At 56.7% G+C, this 24,153-nt stretch overlaps 1 protein-coding gene across 2 annotated transcripts in view; it reads right to left on the bottom strand.

Annotated features, from left to right (window-relative positions):
- The window catches only part of DLGAP3 (DLG associated protein 3), a 42,276-nt gene extending 18,375 nt beyond the window's left edge, over nt 1-23,901 (bottom strand). For both annotated transcript variants that reach the window (XM_019547762.1, XM_019547763.1), the window contains exons 1-2: nt 23,813-23,901; nt 3,780-4,836 (exon numbers count right to left, since the gene is read on the bottom strand). In XM_019547762.1, coding sequence (XP_019403307.1) covers nt 3,780-4,778 — 999 coding nt within the window. In that variant the 5' untranslated portion in view covers nt 4,779-4,836; nt 23,813-23,901. The remainder of the gene's footprint in view (nt 1-3,779; nt 4,837-23,812) is intronic.
- Between the last annotated feature and the right edge of the window lie 252 nt (nt 23,902-24,153).

Genomic DNA, 24,153 nt, shown 5'->3' with positions numbered 1-24,153 from the left:
GGGGACAGGAGCCTGGTGATGAGCTCATTAGACAGGCAGGTTATTCACAATTTTCCAGTTTGAGCTAAGGAGGTGTGAAACAAATAGCAGCATGGCGCACTGAAGTGCTAGGGGGCAGGCGAAGGGTTCACAGCTTGCACACTCAGGGTCTAGTCCTCAATCACAGCTCATGGAGCAGTGACAGGTCTTCCCCAGGAGCTAACCCAGCAGTGACAGGCAAGCAGGGTGCAGGGGCTCTGTTATCCCAGGGCTGGTTCCCCCTTGGCCTCTGGGCCCCTGGACTCAGTTTCTTAGAGGCAGGTAAGCACAGATGGACATGGATGGAGCCTGGCTTGCCTTCAGGCAGAAGAAAAGGCTTTATTGCAAGGGGGAAAGCAGGTCCTATCATTTGCACTTCAGGAGCTGGGGAGCTCTGCAAGGGCCTGTGAGGTGCATGTTAAAGAGCAAGGCAGGCACCGGGGGAGGAATCCTGACAGGCTGCAGCAGGAACCGGAGGCTGGAGGTAGCCCCGAGACTGGACGCAGCTGCAGTAGCTGAGCTGGCCAAGCCACCATCTGCGATGCCTGCCTGGAAAAGAAGCTGGTGAAGGAGCGGGGCAGAGTTTCAGGGGCCTTGCTAACCTGCAGCGAGCGGACACGGCCTGGCAGCAGCCTCAGCGTGTTCCCTGGTGCCCGTGGGACGGAGGCTGCTGAAACCTGCCCACAAATCGGTTGCTCACAAAGATGAAGAGAGCTGGCTGGAGCCAGCAAGAGCACGGGAGCAAAGTCCCTCTGAGCTTGGGGGCTGTAGTGCTAGGCACTGTACATACAGAGGCCAGAGTTGCATAAAGCAACGCACAGCTGGATTCTGCTCAGCGGCACTCCAGTTCCCATGATATTAGGCTGGCCCAAGCAGAAGGGTGCAGCAGAGAGGACACAGACCCACACGTCCTGCAGGGTGAGCTTGGGCCGGGGGTCCCTGTGCAGCTCGTGGGTCTGACGTCATCAAGGGCTCAGTGAAGCCAGGGTCCTTGGGGCTCCATCCTGCTGTCACCCTGATAACGCCTCCTCGATTTACACCAGACAAACAGAATCAGGCCTCAGCTTGGAAGCTGTGGGGCCAGGGCTGTGACACCTGAAGCAGGAGGAGCCTTGAGCTGTCTATGCCTGGAGAGGGGCGCTGTCTGTCTGCAGGCTCCTCGGGGAGAGGACAGGGCGTGATGAAGGCAGTAGCCAGGCTCCTTGAGCCTTTGCCCTGCTTGGGGACATCGCTCCTTCCTGCAACGAGCTCACAGCTACGTGCGACTCACTGCAGGGCTGGCTGCTCCGAGGAATTGGAGAGCTCAGCCTGGGTCCTTCGGCAATGAACGGAGGATGTTTTTGCACAAGCTGCCTCTCTCCCTTCTGCCTCCGCTGCTCTGTTAGCTCCTCATTAGAGCTGGGACCCCACTGATCAGGCCTCCATTTGCCTCCGAAAGCCAAGGCCCCTCATTGTTTATTCGGCCGTTATTAGGAGCGAGCGGGAGCCGAGCTGTGCGGCGCTGGGGACTCCGGCCTCTGGAAGCCCCCCGCCGCCAAGAACACAATCCTCTCTTCCTTTAATAAAAGCCTCGCGCTTTGTGTCTTTGGAGGATGAGGCTATTATAGCACTGGCATTTCTCTCATCGCACACATCAAGGCGCCAGCCGCCATGCATTGTGGGCAGGCGGGGAAGAGCAAAGCAAAAGGGAAAGACAGCTGTGGCCTCCTCTGCTCCCATCTCCGGAGACCGGCAGCTGGGCTTGCCCTACAACTGAGGGCACCTCTGCGATCCCCCCCACCACCCCAAGTGCCCAAGGGGCCGTCATCCTGGAGCCCACGCTGCTCCCAAAAGCAATACAGGTCCTTGGTGCAAGCCTCAGTCTTCCAGCTAATGCAGGGATGGGGCCTTGCTGGGTGGGGAGGGGAGCGCCAAGCGTTTCTGGAGATGCAGAAGTGGACCCAGCATCAGTGGCTCCCTTCTCTCCAAGCCGCTCCTCCAGGAAAAGCTTGGGCTGGTGTTGCCAGATGTTCCAAAAGAGGGCTCCAAAACCCAGAGTCAGAGCAGCGCGGCTCAGGGCCTTTCCCATATGTGTGACGGCAGAGACGGGCTGCAGTAGAAAGAAGAGCACTTTCCTTTGAAAGACGAGTGCTCATTAAAAGCAGCCAGCGCTGGCCAGCCAGCCAGCTGCCCACGCAGTGCATCCCCCCGGGGAGCTCTCGGCAGGAGGGGCTGGTAGGCTTGAGCTTCTGTACCACCACTGAACACAGCAGCATGTCCCTACCCTGGTCTTCCTGTCCATCATGGCACGGCCCGGATCCCAGGCTCTCTGCCTCCTAGCCCCACGGCATTAGAGGGCACTGGGCTGCTGCTTCTACCCTCGGAGGCTCCCCATCTTCTCCCCCTCCCCGGTCATCCATGGTGGCTCTACTGGCATAGGTGCTTCACTTCCCATCCTCAGCTCGAATGGGGAAGCATGCTGCTGACTATTAAGATATCATAGCACCGAGAAGTATCCTTCTCATTCGAGTTGAGGACAGCAAGTGGGACACATACAGTACTAAAGAAGTGCCCAGCGGCTCCAATCGTAAGATCAGAGCCCTGCAGAGACACAGTGAGACCTCACCCAGGCAGAGAGAGGGAGGGATGATGGAAGCTGCAACCCAGCCCTAACCTTTGTGGGCCGCCTACCCCACAGTGGCATCCCTTCCTCCCAGCCTTCTGCTGCTCTCCGGGCACTGCCACCTGCCTTCAGAGAAAACTGCAGTTGATAAGGCTGCGGGGGCAGTGGGTGTGAGAGCCGGGATCAGGGGGACCGGCTCCAGCTGAGGCTGCTAAGGGCTTTGGAGTTCGCTTGGGGCACAACCCAAAGCAGCAGATAATGGTGTAGCAGGCTGGGGAGGAAGGGCCTCAGAGCAGGGGGCTCCCAGGCAGACAGTGCTTGCAGGGTGTGGAAATGGCAGGTATGATGCCTTGGGAAATCTGACCCTGAGGGTGCCAGGGAGCAGCGCTAGCACGGGCCTGCTTCAGACACCTGCCAGTGGCCTAGACAGGCCCCACTTCTGGGCGGTTCTATTTTTGGCAAGTCTGTCTGTGTGAACTGGGAATGAATCCCTTTCCCACTCTGTGCCTCAGTTTCCCAGTCTGTACAATGGAACTAAGCAGCCTATAGTGACCCAGGCAAGATGCTATGAGGGCCTGCAGGGGTCACGGGCACCCTGAGATGACAAAAGGCAAAAGCCTACATGTGGCCCCACTCTGCAGCACCCTCATACTCATCCCCACGCGGCGGTCCTTGCCTAATCCCCCAAAGCCTATTCGCGATGCCTTGAAAACCCTCAGATGGGGGACTGCCCATCCAAGAACTGGCAAGAGAAGGGTGGGGGGGTAGCCCTGAGGTTGTGCCAGGTCAGCAATAAGTTCCCCTCTGCCACACAATCCAAGAGAAAGGACCAAGCAGAGGAGATGACTCCAGTTGTCTTTCTTTCACTTCCCCGGCACAAATAGGAGTCCTCGGCTGGGCTCTGCAGAGGGCACCGAAGCCCCTCAGGGAAGGCTGGGACACGGGTCAGCTCCAGCGCTTTCTCACGCTGTCCTGACCACCGCACCTTGTTCCCACCTGCTTGCCAGCCGTGGTGCTGGGCAAGGCTGCCCTTGCCCCTAGCAGTGCCCACAGGGGATGAGAGGATCTCCAGGCGGACTAGATGTGATCCCAGGATCTAGAGCCACCAGGCTCCTTGCACTGTCCCACCCCGGGCTCCTGCCCCAAGAACGCTCCTTACCTGGAGGTACTGATAGGCTCGGTCTTTGGCCTTGGCCTCCTGCAGCATCAAGGTTTTCTCCTGGCTGCCTCCTGAGCTGGGGTACGCCTCCCGGGCCTGGCTGACCGTCATGGTGTGCCAGGCGCTCCTCTTCAGCGTCTGGCCATCCAGCGACATGGACATCCCGGCACAGGCCAGGCACTTGCCCTCCCCACCGCTCTTGAGACTCTTCAAGGTCAAGTCTCTGAAGGCACTTTCGGGCGCGTCCACACAGTACTGGGTGCCCTGGTCCACGGCGTGCCGGCCTGACACCATGTAGCTGCTGTCGCTGTCCAGGTTGTCGTCGGAGCTCCACCAGCCCATCATCTTGGTGCGGTGGCGAGAGTCCAGCTTGCGGTCCTTGCTCTTGCTCCGCTTGCCGTGGCGGGACTGGTGATGGTGGTGATGGTGGTAGCCGTCCCCTCGGCCCTCCATCTTGGTGCCGTTGTACTCCCGCTTGGCCGGGGCCTCCAGCGAGTGGGACTTGGCAAAGAGCTTCTGGACGGAGTGGACCAGGTGGCGGATGCGGCTGGGGCTCTCGCTCCGCTGCTCCGTGGTGCTGGCCCGCTGGTACTGCAGGGTGTGGAAGCCGTCGTGGTGCAGCGGCAGCTGCTTCTCGAACTGGTCCAGCAGGGTCGGGGGGAGGCGGTTGATCTTGCTGGAGGGGTGGGTCGCAGCCATGCACTCATCACACGAGTCGTACTGCTGCGGCGTGTGGTGCATCCTAGGGAAGGTGCTGCTGCTGCTGGCTGACAGCGGTTCGGTCAGGCTCATCGGCCCGCCCGGGCACTCGGGGCTCCGAGAGGGGCAGTAATGCTGGTCCAAGGAACAAGGCTCGCTGGGGCTGAGGAGATATGACGGCCTGCCTTCCTGGCCGTGGCGGATGAAGTCCATGGGCTGCTCGCAGTCCTCTGGGATGCAGTGGCAAGGATGCCCCGTGGAGTGCTGTGACTGGCTACGCTCCCCATGGTAGCCCTTCATGGTGTCAGAGCCCTACGCGTAGCCACCGCATTCTGCAGGGTTGTCCCTGCCGGGTCACCTGCAAAGACAGGACAGGTACATTAATCGCCTCCCGAGCCCTCATCACGCATCCAGGCCTTGGGCCCACGGTTCCAAACCCCCAAGCTTCTGCCTCATTCCCCAGCCACGACAGAGAGCCAAAGGGGACCTTTTCAGACCTGCATAGCTATATGGACCAAACGTATGGTCCAGATGTTCCCCATAATAGCCAATCAGCAGAGCTCTGCTGGCTTTGAGGGAGGATCTGGACATTGCATCTCAGGATTCAGCCGCGTTTGCAAATCAAGTCTGAAGGGGCTGCAACATTGCAGGTGCCAAACGCGGCGCCTCTAGCCAAACAGGCTGAGATCCCCGGCCTCCAGGTCTTGCCTCCCTGTGGAGCTGGGTAGAGGACAGCAACTCCATGACAGGAAGGGATTTGGCTTCATTCAGAGCAAGAACCTGAAGCATCGAAAACTCTCCTACAAAGCAAAATGCTGGGAGGGGAAGAACCCGTGGTTTGAACCGATCAAAATGGCTCGTTGCAACATAACCCAACTGCTCGGGTTTTGACCTGGGTTTCTCAAATGGAGCTCAGCATCACGCTGCCCTGCCAGACTGGAAGCATCAGCGCAAATGGCCGTTGCAAGTAGAAAACCCCGAAGCTTGCACAGTCCCGAAATGTTGGAGCTGGAATTTGCAAGACGGGCAGAACTTTGCGGCTGCTTTCTCCCCTCTCCCCGCCCCGGGTCCCCAGCAGGCAACCGCACAAAGCCTTTCCGATGGCAACGGAGCGGCCTTTTCCGAGGGAAAATGGTTCTGGCAAAATGTTTTCCCCCCCCCACCAGCTCCACTCACGTGGCTGCTAATGAGCTGCAATAAGGAGCTGTAGGGAAGAGAGAGGCTCCGCTGCGATAGGAGATCTCAATCCCTCCCCGGCCTCCCTGCAGCACTTCAATCAAGCCGTCCAAATGGCCCTTCTTCAATGTTCGGGTGGAGGTTACGGAGGTATTTATAGCAGCTACCTCATACCCTCAGGAGCCGATCGGCTCCTACCATTTATCAAAGCACCTGCCGTTCTCCATTCAAGCCAAGCGAAATAATAGGAAGAAAGAAACTGAGCAAAGAAAGTTAAACTGGATCCAGGGCATTTTATGCCACGGTAGGTTTGGAGGGAACAGCCTGGCTCTTCTCTCTAACAGGCTTCCCCCTCGGGCCATGGGGGTGCTGGCATTTATCTCACGTTGCCCTTTCCTGACTCTTTGCTTAAGCATCGCCAGGGCCTCATGTCAGTCAGAGATCCCAGCCCTTGCTGGAGACTGGCCCCAAACTGTGCCCTAGAACAACCCGTGGAGCACTTGGCCCCCGGCCACTTAGAAGTAGGACGACCCTGTGTTATCCCAAGGGACCAGCGACTCTTCACACCGCTCCTGGCCTTTGGCGGGTCTGTCAGCCCCAGGGGCTGCAGGTGAGAAAACCATTTCTCAGTTTCTCATAAATGAGGGAGTCCCAGCAGCAGCCAATGACAGGGCCTGGAGAGGAGATGAGATGCTTTTGTTCCTGCCATCCTGAGCAGGGTTAGACCTGGTCAGTGCTGGGGCAGGAGACCAGAGGGATGCTGGTAGCCAGGAGAGGGAGTCGTGTCACCCTGCTCCATCCTCCAAAATCAGAAAGGGCCTCAGCTAAAAAGGACAGTCCACTGTGTATCCCAAATCACCAACCCTGCTGTGAAAGCCCCAGTGCCTATGGGTGCCTCCCATAGCGCCGCCCCTCACTGGGGATGCTGAAACATGCAGCCACGGTCTTGTCCCTTTGCAGTCTCTAAAGATCCCAAGTCATTTTCCCAACAGCAGTGTGAAGCCCAGTGGCCTGGCCAAATGGAGTCATTATAATCAACCACCTGACCTCTTCCGTACTTTGCCAAGCAGGTATGAGATCCGCCTTCACTTCCCATCCCAAACTGATGAGCAACACTGCAGCCATTCAACAGCTGTCACCTTCCACCCTAGAGGTAGCCAGCCACATGCCCCTGGCCTGGGAGAACAGTACCTGTAGGTATAACCCATGAAGTGCTTTGGGAGGACAGGTGCTGCAGGGCTGGGTGTTTTTATCCGCTGCCTCTCAACTGGAAGGAGCCAAAAGAATTCTTCAAATTAAAAGCCATCGTCTCGGCTGGAATGTGACATGGGTTTATTGTTATTAATGGCCATAATAATGCTGTACTCTGAGCCAGGCCAGGTTCTTTGGGTAGATGTGACATCTTTTATTAGACCAATTGGGAAAACAGTCTCTGCAAGCTTTCGGGCACAAGCACCTGGCATAGGGAGTCTCTGCTCTTGTTCTGGGATCCCAAGGAATGATAGACGCTAAAAGTGCAACAGGAGGGCAGTGAAAATGTAAATAGGTGGGAATTAGGAGAACAAAAGGTAGAGAAGGGAGGGAAGGGGACATGTCAAAGGTAAGCAAGGGAGCCTGCTGCAGTTCAGTTCTCCAGCTACTCAGTTGGTCCAATAAAAGATAGCACATCTACCCTAAGAACCTCACCTGCCTCTGTCCTTAGACCAACACGGCTGCAACCAAAAACCTTACTCGGAGCCAGCCACTCACCACAGCAGATCTCAAAGCAGTTCATGTGGGGAGGGAGAGCAGTGTCATCACCCCTGTGCTGCAGGAAGGGAATCAGAGGGGCAAAGTGACTTGGCCAAGGCTGGCCCGCAGGCCAGAACGGAGTCCAGGTCTCCGGAGCCCAGACCCGTTCCAGCCCCAGACTAGAGAAGTGCACAGCAGCTTGCAGGGAGGTGCAGTCTGGAGGATGGAGAGCAAGGTTAGCCACCCAGAGGCCCTCGGTCCTAATGCTGGCTGGCTGCAGGGACACAAGCAAGTCATACCACTGCTTTGCCTTACTTTCCCTGTCTTTAACTAGGGAGCATTCACTGCCTCCCAGGAGGGGCTAAGGTCAGCGTGGTAGTCTGAAAGGGCGCCATCAGTGCTAAGTGCTGTGGAAGCTACATAGAAAAAGGGGGATTTAGGGAAGAAGAAATTACCTCCCTGGAGAATGGGCAGGACATGAGACTGCCCAACCGTATCATTGCAGGGATCCTCAGTGAGCACAAGCAGCCAGGGAGACTCAGTCCCACCCCAGCACACACCCCAACACTCAGGTTGGGGCTTTACTTTCTGGTTCAGCTTTGCTTGGAGGTCTCACGTGCCAAAATCAACCCAGACCCAAACTGCTTAGTCGGCGACCACAGCCCAGGCAGGAAGCACAAGAGCACTGCAAGGCCCATGACAGTCAGCCCATGTCTTTCCATCCCATCAGAGCACTGGCAGCAAACAGGGCCTTGAGATGCAGGCACCGAACTGGGTCTCCACGGGCTGGCTCCATCTATCAGGTCTGCTACCAGCTTGACCTTGAGCAAAACCCTTCGGAGGACCCGCTGTGACCCCTGTGAGAAGTGTGCCGATGCCTGGCGTGCAGGAAGGTATTTCTCAACCCTCTGAAATCCTTCCCAATCAGGGAAGGGAGAGGAGGGGGGAACTTGCTTTTCAAGCCTCTATAGTAGTGTCAGCTTTAGGGCTGTTTTCTATTTTCCCACCCTTTTTCTCTGCCCTATTCTGAGTCTTTGTAGCAGCACGTGAGAAAAATAAAAAAGCCATCTCCACAGACACAAGAAACAAGGTCAGACTATTCCCCCGGCACCGTTCTCTGGGTTTAGTTCACGTGGGAGCCTAGAAAACACAAGTTGTGGTTTAATAATTATTAATGCAGACTAAATCAGGAAGGAAAAAGGTAAGCAAGGGGAAAGCCACAATGGCAACATGCATCCTCGACAGACAGACAGACAGACAGTAGCTTCCCCAAGAGCAGGCAGGCAAGCCGGGTGTATCCTATCATATCAGTAGCTTAAGAATAAGCAGCTCGTCAGCAGGCCAGAGTGCCTGGTGCTGCCATAAAGTATGAGTAGGACAAATAAATTCAGTGGCACTAAGGACGTTTTTTTTTACAGCTGCCTTTTTAAAGCAACCGGAAGTGTCTTGCCTCGGCGGTTTCATGTGGCCATAAAAATCAAATTTAATACATGCAGGCACTTGGCAAAGTTCCTCACACACAGCTGTGCCATTGCCCTTCAAACCTGACCCACAGCTCCCCAGCCATCCCAGTCCTGGGCTCCTTCTGCTCATCAGCACCAGCTCCTCAGCCCTGACCCACAGCCTCCCTGCGATCTGAGCCCTGGGCTCTTCCCACATCACTGCCAATGGCTCGTATCACCCAGGGCTCCCACAGACACAGGCCCTTCTCTCTTGACATGCAGAGTCCTATACCAACTCCCGTTGCCCCCCATTTCAACAGCAGTGCACGAGAGCTTGAAAGGGCTGGGCAGCAAATGGGACAGTCCCAAACCAGCCAGCCCACCCGGTAACTCAGCATTTGAGTTACCAAAGCTCAGGATGCAGGAAAGCGTCCGGTATGAGCCAAGATTGGGAACATCCACCGGTAGCGAGACACTAAGAAGGCTTAATCTGTGTAGTCCATCCTGGGGCAGGTGAAAAGATGGCTTGTTTGTGGTTGGCAAGCACACCGCCTCCCCACACAGACACCCACCATGAGGTGGTTTTTGAGAGTGGAAAAAGGCAGACCAAGGTCCAGACACCAGGAAAATAAGACAATAAATAAGATCTCCATGCTTGGATTGGAGACTGTGGAGTCTCCATCCTCCAAGGTTGCAGACAAAGCCTTGGCTGGGATGATCTAGTTGGGGCTGGTCCTGCTTTGAGCAAGGGGTTGGACTTTGTGACCTCCTAAGGTCCCTTCCACCTTGGAAAGTGGCTGATGACTTATCTGCCCCATCAAGCTGAGCAGGGATCTCGGGTAAGGCTCTGTGTCAAATGGGACACTCAGCATGGCCCCCTCCCGCTTTAAAGAGCTGTGAGAAGCGGCTGGGAGAACACACAGGGGGAAAAAGCTGAAAGCAGCTGATAGCTAGGACGCGGCAAAGAGGGAGGGATGGCGAACTGGGCTGCCACGGACGGGGAAGCGAGGCACTCACAGACTGCCTGCCACAGCCGCTCATCGTGGCACAGGATTCCCCGCGAGATGCAGGCGCAAGAAGGCGGCAGCTCTGCGCTGGAGAGCACAACGCTGCTGCTCGTGTCCTGCAGTCGCAGCCCAAAGCCCAAGCATGATGCAAACAGCCTGGGGCTCGGGCGGCAGAGCGCACACGAGACTGCGTGCTTTTGACTTCATTAGAATCCGTCAAAGGGCTGGCTTTGTTATGACTATAAATGAGGAAATTACTTATTCTCCAGCGTAGCTTGGCTAATTAACAGACGCCATTAGCGATCTTGTTAGCATATTTAGCAAGGGTGCCTTGGGCAACCTGTCTTCGAGATCATACGTTAGGAAAGGTAAACTGCACGTGAGACCAAGGTAATTGCACAAGTGATGGCTCTGTACAGAGACAGGGAGAGGTGGCTGAAAGCATCTATCTTCCCCTGTTGGCTGCGGGCACTTCTTTGATCCATTTGCTGTGGCCAGGAAGCCTCCATCCCTGGTAACCTGCAGCAGGGCTTTGAGTCTGGTATGGGTCACACACAGCACGTGAGAAGAAGAGCCCAGTGATGCTGTGGCCACCTGCAGTCACAGCCACCCCCAGTTCAATCCAAGCCCAGCTTGGAAGTGGGGTGGGGTGGGAAAAACAGACTTTAGTCCATCTGACAAAAGCCTGCAGGATGGATTTCAGCAGAGCTCTGGGCACTTGCAGGAAAGGGAGAGAGCAGGAGCGAGGCGCATCTGCAGAGCAGTGCATTGGGGAGCTCTGGGCTGGGGTGGCAGGGTGAGACTGCGGCTCCGCACAGCGCCCGCATGGCCCCACGATGCCTAGCCCCCACGGGATGCCCTCTCCACGGCTCTTCTCTTGCAAGGAATCCCCCAGCCTTAGACCATCAACTCAGGTCCACCTCCTGGCTGGATGACGAGGCCTGGCAGAGTGACAGAAAGGCCAAGGGGGAGACGGCCCTTTACAGTGCCCAGTAAAAGGCTTCAATCCTACTGACACGGGTGCCGTCACCCCAGGGACAGAGCAGGCCTGCGCGGAGCCGGGGAGAGGGGACAGGGCCGCCAGCAGCCCACGTGGCCTCAGGCACAGAATGACAACCCCTAGGAACGAGTCTCCTCTAACAAGCTCCTTTCCTTCCCTTTCTTCCTCTCCACAAGGCTGGATGTTCGGTCGCGCTCGCCTGCTTCCCTCCCTGGCAATCTGACTCCTGCTCTAACGAGGCTCCTTAATTGCTCCATCTGAAGCTTAGCCCAGTACAATGGAAGACAGCTCTCTTCCTGGCGGAAGCTGCTGAAGAACGAGTCCATGCCCAGCTGCCGGAGCCTCGTGGCATGGGCAGGGCTCTCTCGTGTCACCCCACCGAGCTGGACAGGTGCAGGCCCCTCAGTCCTGTAGACAGGGCAAACCCAGCATTAACAAATCCAAGTTATTTATTTATTAAAATGGCCACAATCCTGGCTCCCCAGCCCTGCTGATGTGAGCAAGAGCCGAGCATGAGGCACTGCAGAGACAGAGCGGGCAATTAAAAGCAGAGAGCTGCTCAGTGGATCATGAGCGGGCCGCAACGGGCCCTGCCTGGGCTCTGGCGACAGGAGATGCCAGCTTAGCAGAGAGAGGGACCAGGGAGAAGACCGCAGGTACAGGGAGAGGTCGGAGCGATGTTCAAAAGGGGCAGCTAGCCTGGAGCAAAACCACAGGGCTGAACCCAAAGCCTGGGTCCAACATCATCCTTGGCAGGAGCTCCCAGCACCAGCCCAGCCTGTGACTACCTAAAGAAGGGGCTGTGCCAGTAGCTCAGCCACTGGGTTGGCAGCCTGGGGAAAGCTCTGGGCAGGGACTTATGAGCGTCCATTCCTGGATCTGCCCAGGATGCCCGGCCCCATTACAATAGCCTACAACCCCCGCAAACTCTCCTGGCTGGCAAGCGGCTATGGCTCATGCCATGAATTCTGAGGGGCATTTAGACCTGGATTCATAGCTCAGCCCCATCTCTCACTCCAAACAATAAATCCACCTAGGGTGCTAAGAGCAGCCTCTTCCCCAGAGCAACGGGTGATTTGCAGACTTCATCACAGTGTCTGCACTTACACACGGCCAACGGCGAGCAGCAAAATCTCATACCCTTGGAATAAACTGAGCCCCGCAGGGAATGGGACACAACCTACCATGGCACAGAGGAAGGTACCCTCCCCCCAGGTATGAACATGAGCAGGGGGTCCAGCTGGCAAAGGGTAAAGTGGCTGGACCAGTGTGGCCGGCGTGATGAATTTAAAGAGAAGCTTATAAAAACTGGAATGAGAAATGAGATGGAAAGCCTTGCGGAGACCTGCAGTGAGCATGGCAGGGCATTGCCTGCCTGGGCTGTGCAGGAGACAATGGTATGTCTTCATTAGGATACGCAGAGTGGAGCAGCCAGGAAGAACAAGAGCTTACAGGACAGGTCTGGCAGCTGCTGCCATGGGGAGATGAGCGTGAAGGCTCCCTGCTTGGGCAAGTCCCAGCCAGAGCGACGACATTCAAAACCCAGGCCTTGAATGGGGGACTAGCTGGTCCTCTCTGCCCATCCCTGGCACAAGTGCCCCTTCTGCAAGGAGACAGACACCGTTGAACAGCGGACTTAGCCAAGACATGACTCACTGCCCCACCAGCATCCAGATGCCACCAACCAAGGAGGCCGCTTGGTCCCTCTCTCCCCCCCCGACCCCCACTGCCTCCCCTGCCGGGTCAGAGATCTGGCCACAGAGATGGGGTTTCTCAGACTCCTCCACTGGTTCCTGCCCATGGGGATGGCTCCCGTGCCCGGTGCCACCTGCTCTTCCCCACTAGACAAGGGGAAGCATGGAGATGGAGATGTTATCATGGCTGCTTGATTTTCTGGCCAGCACTCAGCAGGGGCAGCATCCAGTTTTAACCCTTTCACAGCTGATAAACTAGTAGCAGTTTTTGGCCAAGCCATGAAAAGCTAACGTCTAGCCAGCAGCAGCTATGAGAAAGCTGACAGTAGCTTTGCTGGAAGCAACCAGAAGCTGGCTGAAGGCGAGCAAGCGGGTCCATGCAGTCAGGATTCAACCATGACACTAGGAAAATCCATTTCTTCTTCATGCTGCCCTGCCAAGACAAGGTATGCGTCTTCCTTGGCGCGCGTGGTGTGCTAGAAATAACAGCATATGTGTGGAAACATCAGAAAATGAGACTGGCAGGGCCCTCAAGAGAGCATGACATCCAACCAACTGCTCCAGCAGGGTCAGCCCAGTCTGTACCAGCCCAGTCAGATATTCATCTGTCCTGCAAACTCCCAGTGACAGGGACTCTGCCCTCGCACTAGAGCATCTGTTCCTCACTTAACCAGCCTCCGAGCTAGACAGCTCTTTCTAGCAGCTGACCAAGTCTCCGTTGCTGCAATTTCAGCCCATTACACCTTGTCCCGTCCCCTGTGGACACAGAGAACAAGCAATCATCATCCTCTGTGTAACAACTCTTTTTGTATTGAAGACTCTTATCAAACCCCCGCTCAGACTTCTCCCCTCCAGACTGGATAATCCCAGATCTTCCTGCCAGCCAGACACATGCACAGCCTGCCCTGGATTTATGTTAGGGAAGATGTGTCAAAGAAACCTCCCTGGCACTCAGGCTGGGAGGCAGCATGGTTTACGATAGCCCTTGCTCCCTGCAGAAATTCATTTCCAGGCTGGGTCCAGCACTCCACCTCCCCACAGAGAAGAGTTTCACAAGAGAAACCTCATTGGAAAATGTCACCATCTAGCACTTAGAGCAAGAGATAGGAAGGCAGGATGTCTGGGTCCTTCCACGCTGGCTCTGCCTCTTTCCCTTCAGGAGGGGAAGGCACTGACCTCCTTCAACCGAGCTGGCTTTGGAGAGAGGATACTATCAAACAGTCACCAAACCTGAACACCAAAAATATGGCAATTCTAGTTTGTGCGGCAGGAATCCTACACTTACCTGCTGTCTGGCACCAGAGCCTCTTGAGCATGTGTCATAAGCCCCATACTGCAGTCACCTGCACAACGAACTTGCCACACCAGGCAGCAGCATTCCTGCCTAAAGTGTGCTGCGTCGTTTGAACAGCCCCTGAACTGGAAGTGGCACAGCTGCACTCACACAGTGCCGAGGGCGGGCTAACGAGCATCGCTGAGAGTCTGGGCTAATGACTCCATGGACAAGCTAACTAGTTTGCATGCAGCCCTGCTCCAGCATAGCTCAGGAGGCAGCTTGGCATGCAGAAGGGCACTGATGCTTGGCACGGCGAGTTGGTGGCATCGGCACACTTTGCAAGTATGAAAGCTCTAGATTTGGGCTATAGAAGCAGCAGGGCTCCGGTTGCATATTCGCTCCCCAAGTTTGTGCAGCACGGAGGATAAAGGCAGCTAGACCAGGAGGGAAAGCGCTCACTGCGACGCAGGGGGGACAGGTTAGGGACTGGACTTCAAGCCGCGGCAAGGGGGACAAGTTCTGCTCTGTTTCTGACCCATCGCTCCTCTCTCCCTCCTGCGTTTGTACAGCATCTGGCACAGCAAGGGCCTGGGGTTCCCCAGCGCTGCTGCAAAGCAGCCAGTCCGTTGCTGTAGACAGCCGTGCTCCCCCTCGCATCAGGCAGTGCAGTGCAGTGCTCTGCACGCTGAGCCGAGGCTGGGGGTGGCAGCCGGTTGCGAGCCTCGGTGGGGCGAGAGCGTGGGAGCAGAGGTATCAACGCCTGGCGTGGAGGGAGGAAAGCCACCCTGCTGATTTAAATATTGCGACTGCATCGGCAGGTGCGAGTCAAAATAGCGGAGCAGCCCATGATTACGTGCTGCCCGGGCTTTTGTGCCGGGGAATGAGATGAATTAAACAAAGCCAGGCTCGGGGCCTGCGAGAGCAAGGCAGCTCTGTAATTTTCTCATAAAGCGCTGTCAGCACCGGGGAAGAAGAGCCCTGAGGAAGCCTTGTAATGAAGCCAGGCAGCGCGTGGGCAGGAGGTGGGGGCAGGCAGCACCACGGTCCCCAGCCCCCATCCGGAGCACTGGGAGGGCTGGGGTGTGCAGTAGTGCCCCCCGGGGCCTTCCTCACCCACCCTGGGATCTGCCACAGCCAGGACAGGACGGGATAAGCAAATGGCCAGCTCAAGGCTGGGGGTGGAAAGGTCTCAGACCAGCCTCGAAGGATGGGGGGAGAAGTGGGAGGAGAGGCAAGGGAGGGATGGGCAGATCTGTCCCCAGGGAGGGTTGCAAGCTGGGGATGGGATGGAGGAGTCAAGAAAGAGAGAGAAGAGAGACAGAGAGAGAGATGGGGGTGCAGCAGGACAGCCCGGGGTGTCCCTGCCAGGCACAGCACCACGAGCATTGGCTCTGCCCCTGAGGAGCAAGGCATGGAAGAAAAGTGGGGAGGGGACTTTCAGTACTGGGCTAGAGGAGACAAGGGAAGATTTCCCTTCCTCAGCGCTGCAGAGGGTGGGTGGAGGAGCATCAGGACGGGGTACAGAGCAGGGCAATGGGCTCTTGCTAGGGAGAGGGTGGTGGGACAGCAGGGAACGGAGGTGAGGGGACAATGACAGCCCAGCAGCATAGCCCCCTAACATTGCAGCAGGGATACCTGGGATACTAGCAGGGACCCAGCCTGCTGGATAGGGTCTGACGGTCACCCAGCAAACCAAAACAGATCAGTGGGAAGGGAATGCCCCCTGGCTGATCTCCACCCTCTCAGATACCCTGCATGGCATAGCCCCTACCCACCACAATGCAGCACAACCCCCTGCATGCCAGCAATCCCTGTGTGCCCCACCCCGTGAGCCTGCACCCAGCCACCCGCCTGCTAGTGCCGTGGGAGCCAGGGCTAGCCCCAGAGCCACCCCCTGAGCACCCAGGGAAACAGAGTGAGTGCAAGGGATCTGGCTTGACCCCCCCCACCCCCAGCCCTGCCCACCACAGCACGCACACCCCCCAAGCCGGCCTGGCAGCGCCATGCATCACGGCCACTGCTCAGCACAGCAGCCTTGGCAGGATTTACAGAGCACATGAGCTCTGCTGCATGGCAGTGATGCCTCAATTACTGCAAGCTGTGTGCAAGCCCAGCCAGCATCAGCGCCCAGCCTGGGCGTCACATGCACGGCACCAGGGCAGCCTGGGGACCAGCCTCACTGGGGCTGGCTGAACAGTGGCAGGAGAGGCCCAGGTGCCAGCAAGCCACGAGTGAGGCCACTGCGTGGATCACAGCCCACAGGTCAGAGCTGGAACCCCAGTTTCAGTGAAAAGAGTGGCCGCGGGCCCCCCAGAGACCAGGATCCAGGCTCCTCTCATGCCCAGTGGGCACTCAGGGGCAAAAGCAGCATCGCTGCAGAGGCTAAGGCGGGAACTAGAGTCGCGGTGCTGCACTTTCCTGGGGAGATAAGGGTCATTTCAAGGACTAGTGCTCAGAGAGGAGCCGGCAGGACCGATAGGAGAGCGATGCTGCTAATGGAAAGCTGCTGGGGACAGCATGCGGGTGCTGATAACGGGGATCATCACCTCCCTCCCTGCCAGCGGCTGCTGCTTCTCATGGTAATACCACCTTCCACAAAGCCTCTCCAGCCAGGCGTGTCAGCGCCAGCCCCGGCTCACAGCAGCCCCTGCCAGGCATGGCCCTCTCAGGAGCCTGCAGCAGGTGGGGACGGAGCTGGCTGTATCTGGACAGCTCAAGGGCAGAGAAATCCAGCAACAAGTGGAAACAGCAAGGGACTGGTCCAACCAGGAGCCAAGGGGGACGACAGGCAAGTGAACTGGGAACACAGAGACAACTGCTGACCTCCTCCAGAAAGCAGGTTGCGGTCCAGCAAGCGCGCCAAGGAGACCTCTACAACCTCCTCCCAGCCTCGCGGACCACTAGCTGCTCAGAGGACTTGGTCCCATCACTTCCTAAAAGGGCCTAAATTTGGACCAAGTCCCCACAATCTGAGCTGCTTCTTTGGTGTGCAGCTGTGGCTGGAGATCCTATCGCGTCCCCAGCTCAGGGTAGAAACTGCCCCCTCATCTTGCAGAGCCAGACAATGGTCCATGATTTGGGAGGCCCTGGGTTGCCATCCCAGCTCTGATCCCCTGGCAGGAGCCTCCCCATGAATCCAGCCCCTGGTTCCTGTCATTCCTCCTTGCGAGGGTGGGGTGGGATTTAAGGCTCATTTCTGGACGCCTCATCGCTAGTAGGCCAGAGATGCGAGGGGAGGACATGAATCTGCTCCCCAAGCTTGGGTGAAGCTCAAGAGGGGCCTGTTTTGCTTGCCTAGCATCGAGAGGCAGGCCAAGATCATGACCAAGTGCTTCAACAAGGAGCTGCTCTGGACTTCCAGGAGCACGGGCTGCGGCGTGCCATCACCCAGTGCTGTTCTCGCTTCCCCTGCACATGGGGGCTCCTCTCAGCCACCAGCCCTCCTTGCCCACTGGCTGAGTCACCGCCCCGAGCGCTCCAGAGAGCCCCGTGCTTTCTTGACTCACAGATCAAATGGGGCCCCATGGCACATGGCCCAGCTGAGAGGCAGAGACTGCTTCAACTTCCCTGCACCCAACAACCTGGATGCGTGGGTCTGCCCAGGGGCATCTTTATCTCCTCCTCCAACTCATCATTTAATCTAGGTCCCTGCACTCAAACACATCCAGAGAGCTAGGGAGAGGGGCGGCCTCCAAGCAGAGATCCAGACCCCCATGCACAGACAAGCCCCAATGACCTCCCATGCTGCAGACCTCTCGTCCCCGACGAGTTACTCCAGGGGAAAGAGTGCTGGCTCTGAACCCACTCCCCCACATCACGGATCGATGGCACAGAGACCCATCTACTTCAATAGCAGGCATTCCCCAAAGACGGGCAGCTTATCACCGCTCTTCCACTGACTTCAGGCAAGCACCCCTCTGCCTCCACTACCTCAGCTCTCCTTGCAGGAGAGGGTGCCTGGTCCCATTCCCCACAGACTCCCGTGCACCAGGGTATTTCTGAGGCACCCTCAGACACATCTACCCTCTGTCATGTGCTTGATCCTCCTCCTGTATGGGTGCGCTGCTGTGTACTTCCCTCAAAGAAGGAGCTGAGAAACATGCCTGGCCTTGGAGCAGCCAGTAGGGAGGCATTTGATGGGCTGAGTTTCCATTGGGAGTTCAAGCCACAAGGCCAAGCCCAGCACAGATGAGATTTCCCCTCATTGTGGAAAGGCTTCCCCATGCCAGCCTTGGGCCCATCCAGCTTCAGGCAATATTTCAGATAGACCTTGGTCCTAAGGGGCCAGTTCAACCCCCCAGCCAGGGAGATGGAGTTCATTAGTGACTCTGGGTGAGGAACCTGCTGCAGATACTTGGGAAGTCAGGAGCTAGAGGCAGAGCTGAGATGGAAACACAGATCAGACGCATGGAAAACCTGGTCACACGCCCCAGACTCCAACGCTTCCAAAAGGAGAGCGAGGAACAACCCCACAATGGGCAGAGAAAGGGTGATCCGATACCTCCATCACCAGCCCCACCAAATTCCCACCCTCGACCCCAAAGAGAAAAAGGATTCCTAAGTCTCCAGCCAGCAGATGGACCACGCTGGTGCCCACGTTGCACTGGAAAAGTGGCACCCACACCCATCTCCCAGACAGCACGTGGAGCTGCAAATTCAATATCTCTGCAAAGGTAAAGGGGCTGTGGACAGGGCACTGGGCTGAGGCAAGAACAGCCCATCTGAATACAGAAAGGGAATGGGAGGAAAAGGAGAGCTGAACGAGGAAGAGCGGGAAGCAAAAGCTTACAGGTGAGGAAGACATCGGGCCAGAGGGTGGCTTAGCATAAGGGGCTGATGTGCTGACTTGGATGGGAAGGGGAGAATCGCCATGGGGGCGTCTCGTATTCAAGACGAGAAAGAGAGCAGATGTTGGGCGAGGCTAGGATGGAGGGAGGCGAGAGCAGAAGGCTGCCACAGCTCGGGAAGGAGCCAAAGGGGGAACAAGACAGCAAGACGGAGATGAGAACAGCTCCTCAGAAAATCAGATCTGAGCCAGAGCCGGGAAGCGGGCTTTGCCAGGGTGGGATCTTGGCGTTAGAGCTGTTGATACGAGCCGAATTTGTTACAGTAAACTGCAAAATAAAAAAGGGAAAAAATCAGCACGCCTTAATATTGTGCCATTTAACACCAGGGTAATTACCACCAGTGGGAACCTACCGCCCACACAATTATGTGCTAGGATAAACTGGAGGCACGTAATTACCATTACAAATAACTCACTTCTTGCCTTTATTACATCTGACGCCAGGAGAAACTCCCATCAGCAATTCCCCCACTACAAAGTTAGTTGCTTGCTTTTGCTTCCGCTGCATTTTCTCCCCGGCAGAGCGGGTCAGGCGGCATGAGAGAGGACTCATCATCAGCGAGCGCTGGGTTTCGAGGCTAGCAGATAAATGGCCCCTCCGCCGAGAGCCAAACGCACTAATTTGCTGTGGGGATGACAAACCACATGGTGCCTGGCAAGGGAGGCTTTTCTCTCTGGCAAGTCCCAGGTGAGTCACCGCTGCACACAGAACGGGGCTTCTCCTGGGGGCAGACTGGGGAGGCAACCAGGCACTAGAGCAGCCACTTAGGGTAGGGACTGGTTTCATGTGGATCGCAGGCTCCCCGTCTCTCCTTCTGGCTTCTGAATGGAGATGGGTTCATTTAATTATGCTTCATTTCCACCCAGTCCATCTGAGAGCACAAGGAAGTGGGCATGTGGAGGCTTCCTTGGCCTACATGAGCAAGGACTAAATACCCCAGGCCTGGAGGCCTCTTCTAGTCCTTTGGTCAAACATGGTGGACAAACCCATGCAAAGGCAGTGCTTGGGTCCATCTAGAAGCAGCCAAAAAGTCGGGGTGGATCAGATTTCCAGCTCCCACTTGCTCCCTAGGGCACCGGGAACTTGGCACAGGCCTGTTCCCTATTCCATGTGTAAGGGGGCAAAGGAATTAGGATCTAGGCTGGAGCTAAACGAACACCTGACCTTTCTGATCTACCCAGCCCAGCAGTGCCTATGTGCTGCAGCTCTGCAGGCAGAAGGGACCTGGCCTGGCCAGTGCTGTACCAGTACCAGCTCCCCCTCCAGGAAGAAGCACAGAGGAGCATCGGTGTGCAACTCCGAGCGTGTGTGACATGCTGCCGCGTACACCTCACATCTCCCCAGCAGCTGCTGCTCCGCTGGATGGGCACAGACTCCTACTCCCACCTGCTAAGGAGGCTGTTCCTTTAACTCATCTGGTAGAGGCACCTGCCACAGTATTGGCAGTCCCCAGGTTGGATCCATGTTGCTTACTGTTAAAGGTTATCACACGGGAAGAAAAGTCAGTGAGAGAAAGGAGAGGCTCCGGAAGACCAGGCCATGCAACACATCCTATTTCTCCAGGCTGCAGGGAGTTAAAATGGCCTGGGGGATGCCAAGGGGAACTCCCAGGGAAAGAAACTCAGGCAGATTTCTCCCTGATCTCTGGCCACCCTTCAAGCAAGGGGAGGCAGTAACTGCCCCCTGGGGTTCTGCAGAGCACACCCAGGCCACCACATCTGAGGTCCCTTCCAGCCCCTAACATCTGTGGATCTGTGAGTCTCATTCTCTTTGTTTCCACAGATGTGAGAAAGAGAAGAGGGTGAGGGAGAGGATGGGATTCACCCAAGAACACGCTGAGTCAATGGCTGAGCTGGGGGAAGACCCCAGGAGTCCTGGCTCCCAGTCTTCTGCTCTGACTAGACCCCAGTCCTTCCATTTGGGTAGACAAATCATTGCAGCATCTGGCTGGTGGGAGAGGGTGCAGTGTCCTGCTTCGCTCGACCCAGGTCCAGCTTGGAGAGGAGAGTGCCCTGTTCCCGGAGTGCCCATGGGAGCACTCTGCCAAATGCAACCAGACTCCAGCCCTGTCTGCAACAAGGCACCTCCCTGGGCACACAAGCAGAAGGCAGGCAAGCAGAGCCATGTACCCATTCAGTCAAGGGGTGGCCAGTGGTGGCACTGAGGGCAAGCAGGGAGCACTTGGGCCTTTGGTGAAGCTGCTCTGCCTTGCACCAGGGACCAGGGCAGCCTCTGCAAGGCACAGCTCCAAGAAGCTGCCTCCACTCCCCTCTCCTGGCCCTCAATCCCTGGACCGTGGCTGCGTCGGTGGCAGCCGACACCTGCACAGCAACCACTCAAGCACAGAGGGAAATGACCGTGCACAGGAAGAGGGCAATAAAGCATGTGCATGAGGCAGGGCAGAATGGCAGCACTGGCTGATTTATCACCGCGCTTCTTAACACCAGCTCAAACTTGTTCTCGGGCAGTTGGAGGGCATCAGACAGGGATCTCAGCAGCGTCAAGAGACACAACTTTCCCCAAATGCCTTTGCGGGGACTTGGCCCCAACCTGCCTGGTCTTCCAGCCCGCTCAGCTCTTGGCCACTCCATGATTGATGCCAGCTGGTGCCTGCCAGGGCAGGTGGGTATCAGTCGGGTGCAAAGAGGCTGGGACTTGCAGGCCCTCAGAGGACCTACAGGCTTGCTGTAGCTGAATCTCCACCTGCAACCACAGTACGTGTCTTTCAGGAGAGTGCTGCCCAGACTCCTGGGCTCTATTTCCAGTTCTACCATTGTCTGGCTGACCTAGAAACTCAGAGGTGAGCCCGAGCTGACCATAAGTCATCCCCACACCCAAGAAGCTGGTGCCTTGTCCTCAGACAGCCCCAGCCCAGAGACACAAAGAACATGATTGAACGGTCTTGTTATCTGGGGACAGTTTCCACGTGGGCTCCAGGGCACCCTGACATGCCCAGCCCCCCCAGCGCCCCTTGCTGTCCTTTGCAACTCCAGGCTTCCTTCCCTGGAAGAAGGGAAATAAGGCAGAGAGAGACACCAGACTCTGTACCCAACTCTTCCCCCAGCTCAGGAGCACTCCTGGACAAGTCACCTTCCTGATTCATGCCTCAGTTTCCCCATCCGTCATGCAGTGAAAAGTGAAGGAGACACGGGTGAGGGAGTCTCTGCTCCCCGCCTGCTGAGGGGTCCCCAACCAGTCTCTGCACAATATTCTCCTCCGCCTCCTCCCACCGTCTCCAGAAACCCTCTCTGCTTCTCTCCTGGCCTCTGCAGCTCCATCCCCACTTTGCCCCATGTCCCACATCTCCTCCTCTCTTGCACCAGCCTTGCAGCAAGTAGCACAGCAGCAGCCCATCAGCAGGACTCCTTGAGGCAAGAAGCACCATGTCAGACTCCATTGGGAGGGGTGAGGGAAGAACTGATCCATCTCAGTCAGGGCCAAAGGGTCCCAGCCTGAAAGACAAGCAAGCAATGGGCCCAGGTAATGGCAGGGAGACAGGGACAGTGGGTTGCCCAACCACCGAGTCTAGTGCCCATTAGGATAATTGCAGGGGAAGAAGGGGAAAGCTGAAAGAGATGCAGGACAGTGGGAAGGCAGGCTGGGCTCTGCAGGGCAGGGGCACCTAGACACAGGCCATGGACACGGGAAGAGCAAGGGAGGGCAGGCTGTGTGGGTGCAAGGAGTGACACTGCCAGCTCCTGTTCCTTAAGGGGCAGAGAAATGGCAGGAGGGCACCCAACCAAGGCATAAAAACCCAGGGCCCTGAGACACAGCTCATGCTTACCCCCAGCCAATGCTCTCCCCACCATCCAGGGCTCACCAGCCAGGGCTCCCTTAACAGTAAGGGCCAAGCTCGTGGCAGACAAGACAAGGGCGGTACCGCCGCCTTTTCCTCCATTGGCCACAAAGCACATCACACCCCAGACTGCAGGGAACCTACAGCCTGACCTCAAAGTAAAGGAGTAAACCTGAGTCTCTCTTGGGACTAGGCTACACCTCTGAGCCTCCGTGCAACTCCCTGCCCTCTGAACATAACCAGTGCTGCAAAAAAAAACTGAGAGGAGCCTGAGAGGAGCATTAAGAACCAGTTGACAACAGATGTTCTGAGTCCACCAGCAAGTCCAAGCAGCGTCGGCAAGAGCAGCAGCATTGACCCAGCGTCCTGGAGATGCGCCAGGTCGAGAGCTGGCCCGAGCCCAAGAATTCCCTTCATTGAGCTGTCACCACGTCCCAGCCTCCCAGCAGTACAAGGCCAGCACTATCACGACAGAGACAGAAGCCGAGATCTCTGCAGTTGGGGTGTTCATCTAGGACAGGCAAAACCCAGATCCAAGGGCATGCCCTGCCCCATTTGGGCCAGGGACTAAAACTAAACTAAACCAAAAGGAGGATGCCTGGCTGCTGTTTCAATGGGAGACCTATTACCATGAGCAGCAGCTCCACCCTGGATCCAAGACATCCTCTCCATGGAGGTGGAGTCAAAACAGATCTACTGTATTTGCAAAGACATCTTAGTTCCAGCAGCAAAAGCTTTGTTGGTAGGTCTACGAACAGCTCCGCTACTCAGCATCCTCTGCCTAATTGGTGCCCCCCTACCGTTCCCCCGGACTAGGCAGCACACTCCTCCTTTTTCCATGTCAAACCCACTACAGTCTGCTTCACTGTAACAAGGAAGCAAGGGAACGCAGCAGAAATGCACAGTTAAAGGGCTGCTTATCTCCAACCCGGAGACAGCCACATTTTGGCAGCAGGAGGGACAGGACTCCAAGCAGCGAATGACAGCAAAGTGCCTAGATGCTCCTGCATGCAGAGAAGAGGAATGTCAAGAGCATCCTTCCCAAAACTGGTCACACTTATGTTCACCTCTGCCCACCCCTCAGTAAAGCCTCCTTGCTGGCAGTCTCCATTCACACACAAGCATCCTCCAGGCTGTCTAATCTCTCCCAGGCTTGGCCTCTCTATCCAGGAGCGTTTTTGACACTATATCACCCAGATCTCTACAAAGATATGGTGAGATGTACTTCTGTGCTGTCACCCAGCTGGACAATTTCCAAGGCACGCAGTGACCCAGTCTGCTCCAGACCTTGCCAGTGGGACTGGCCTCCTGAATGGAGCCTAAAGGAAGCATTGCAAAGAACAAACACATGTCCATCTCACTCACCGCCCAGCTCCTACTGCGATCCAAGCCTCATGGTCCCAGGGGACTGTTCTCTTCTAGGGAGAGTCCTCCCTCGGGCAACACAGCACCATGGGTCTGGAAGGAAGAATGGCAGAGTGTGTGAAAAGCAGAAGATGGCGGTGGGTGATGTGCTTTGTTGGGAAAATGATTTTCATCGACTCCAAAGCAACCCCAAGCCTTCCAAAGTTTCTCTAGAAAGATTTATCCCATGCAGCAGAAGACAGGTGCGCATGCACACGCACACCAGGGGATGGGGCTTCTCCCCAGAAGCCTTACAGCCCTGGGAAGTGAGACAGACCTGCTGGCTTTGTTTGGAGCCAAGG

Source organism: Crocodylus porosus, unplaced genomic scaffold (assembly GCF_001723895.1).
Source record: "Crocodylus porosus isolate Cpor-Errol unplaced genomic scaffold, CroPor_comp1, whole genome shotgun sequence".
Lineage (NCBI taxonomy): Eukaryota > Metazoa > Chordata > Crocodylia > Crocodylidae > Crocodylus > Crocodylus porosus.
This window is presented reverse-complemented; position numbering and strand designations above follow the sequence as displayed.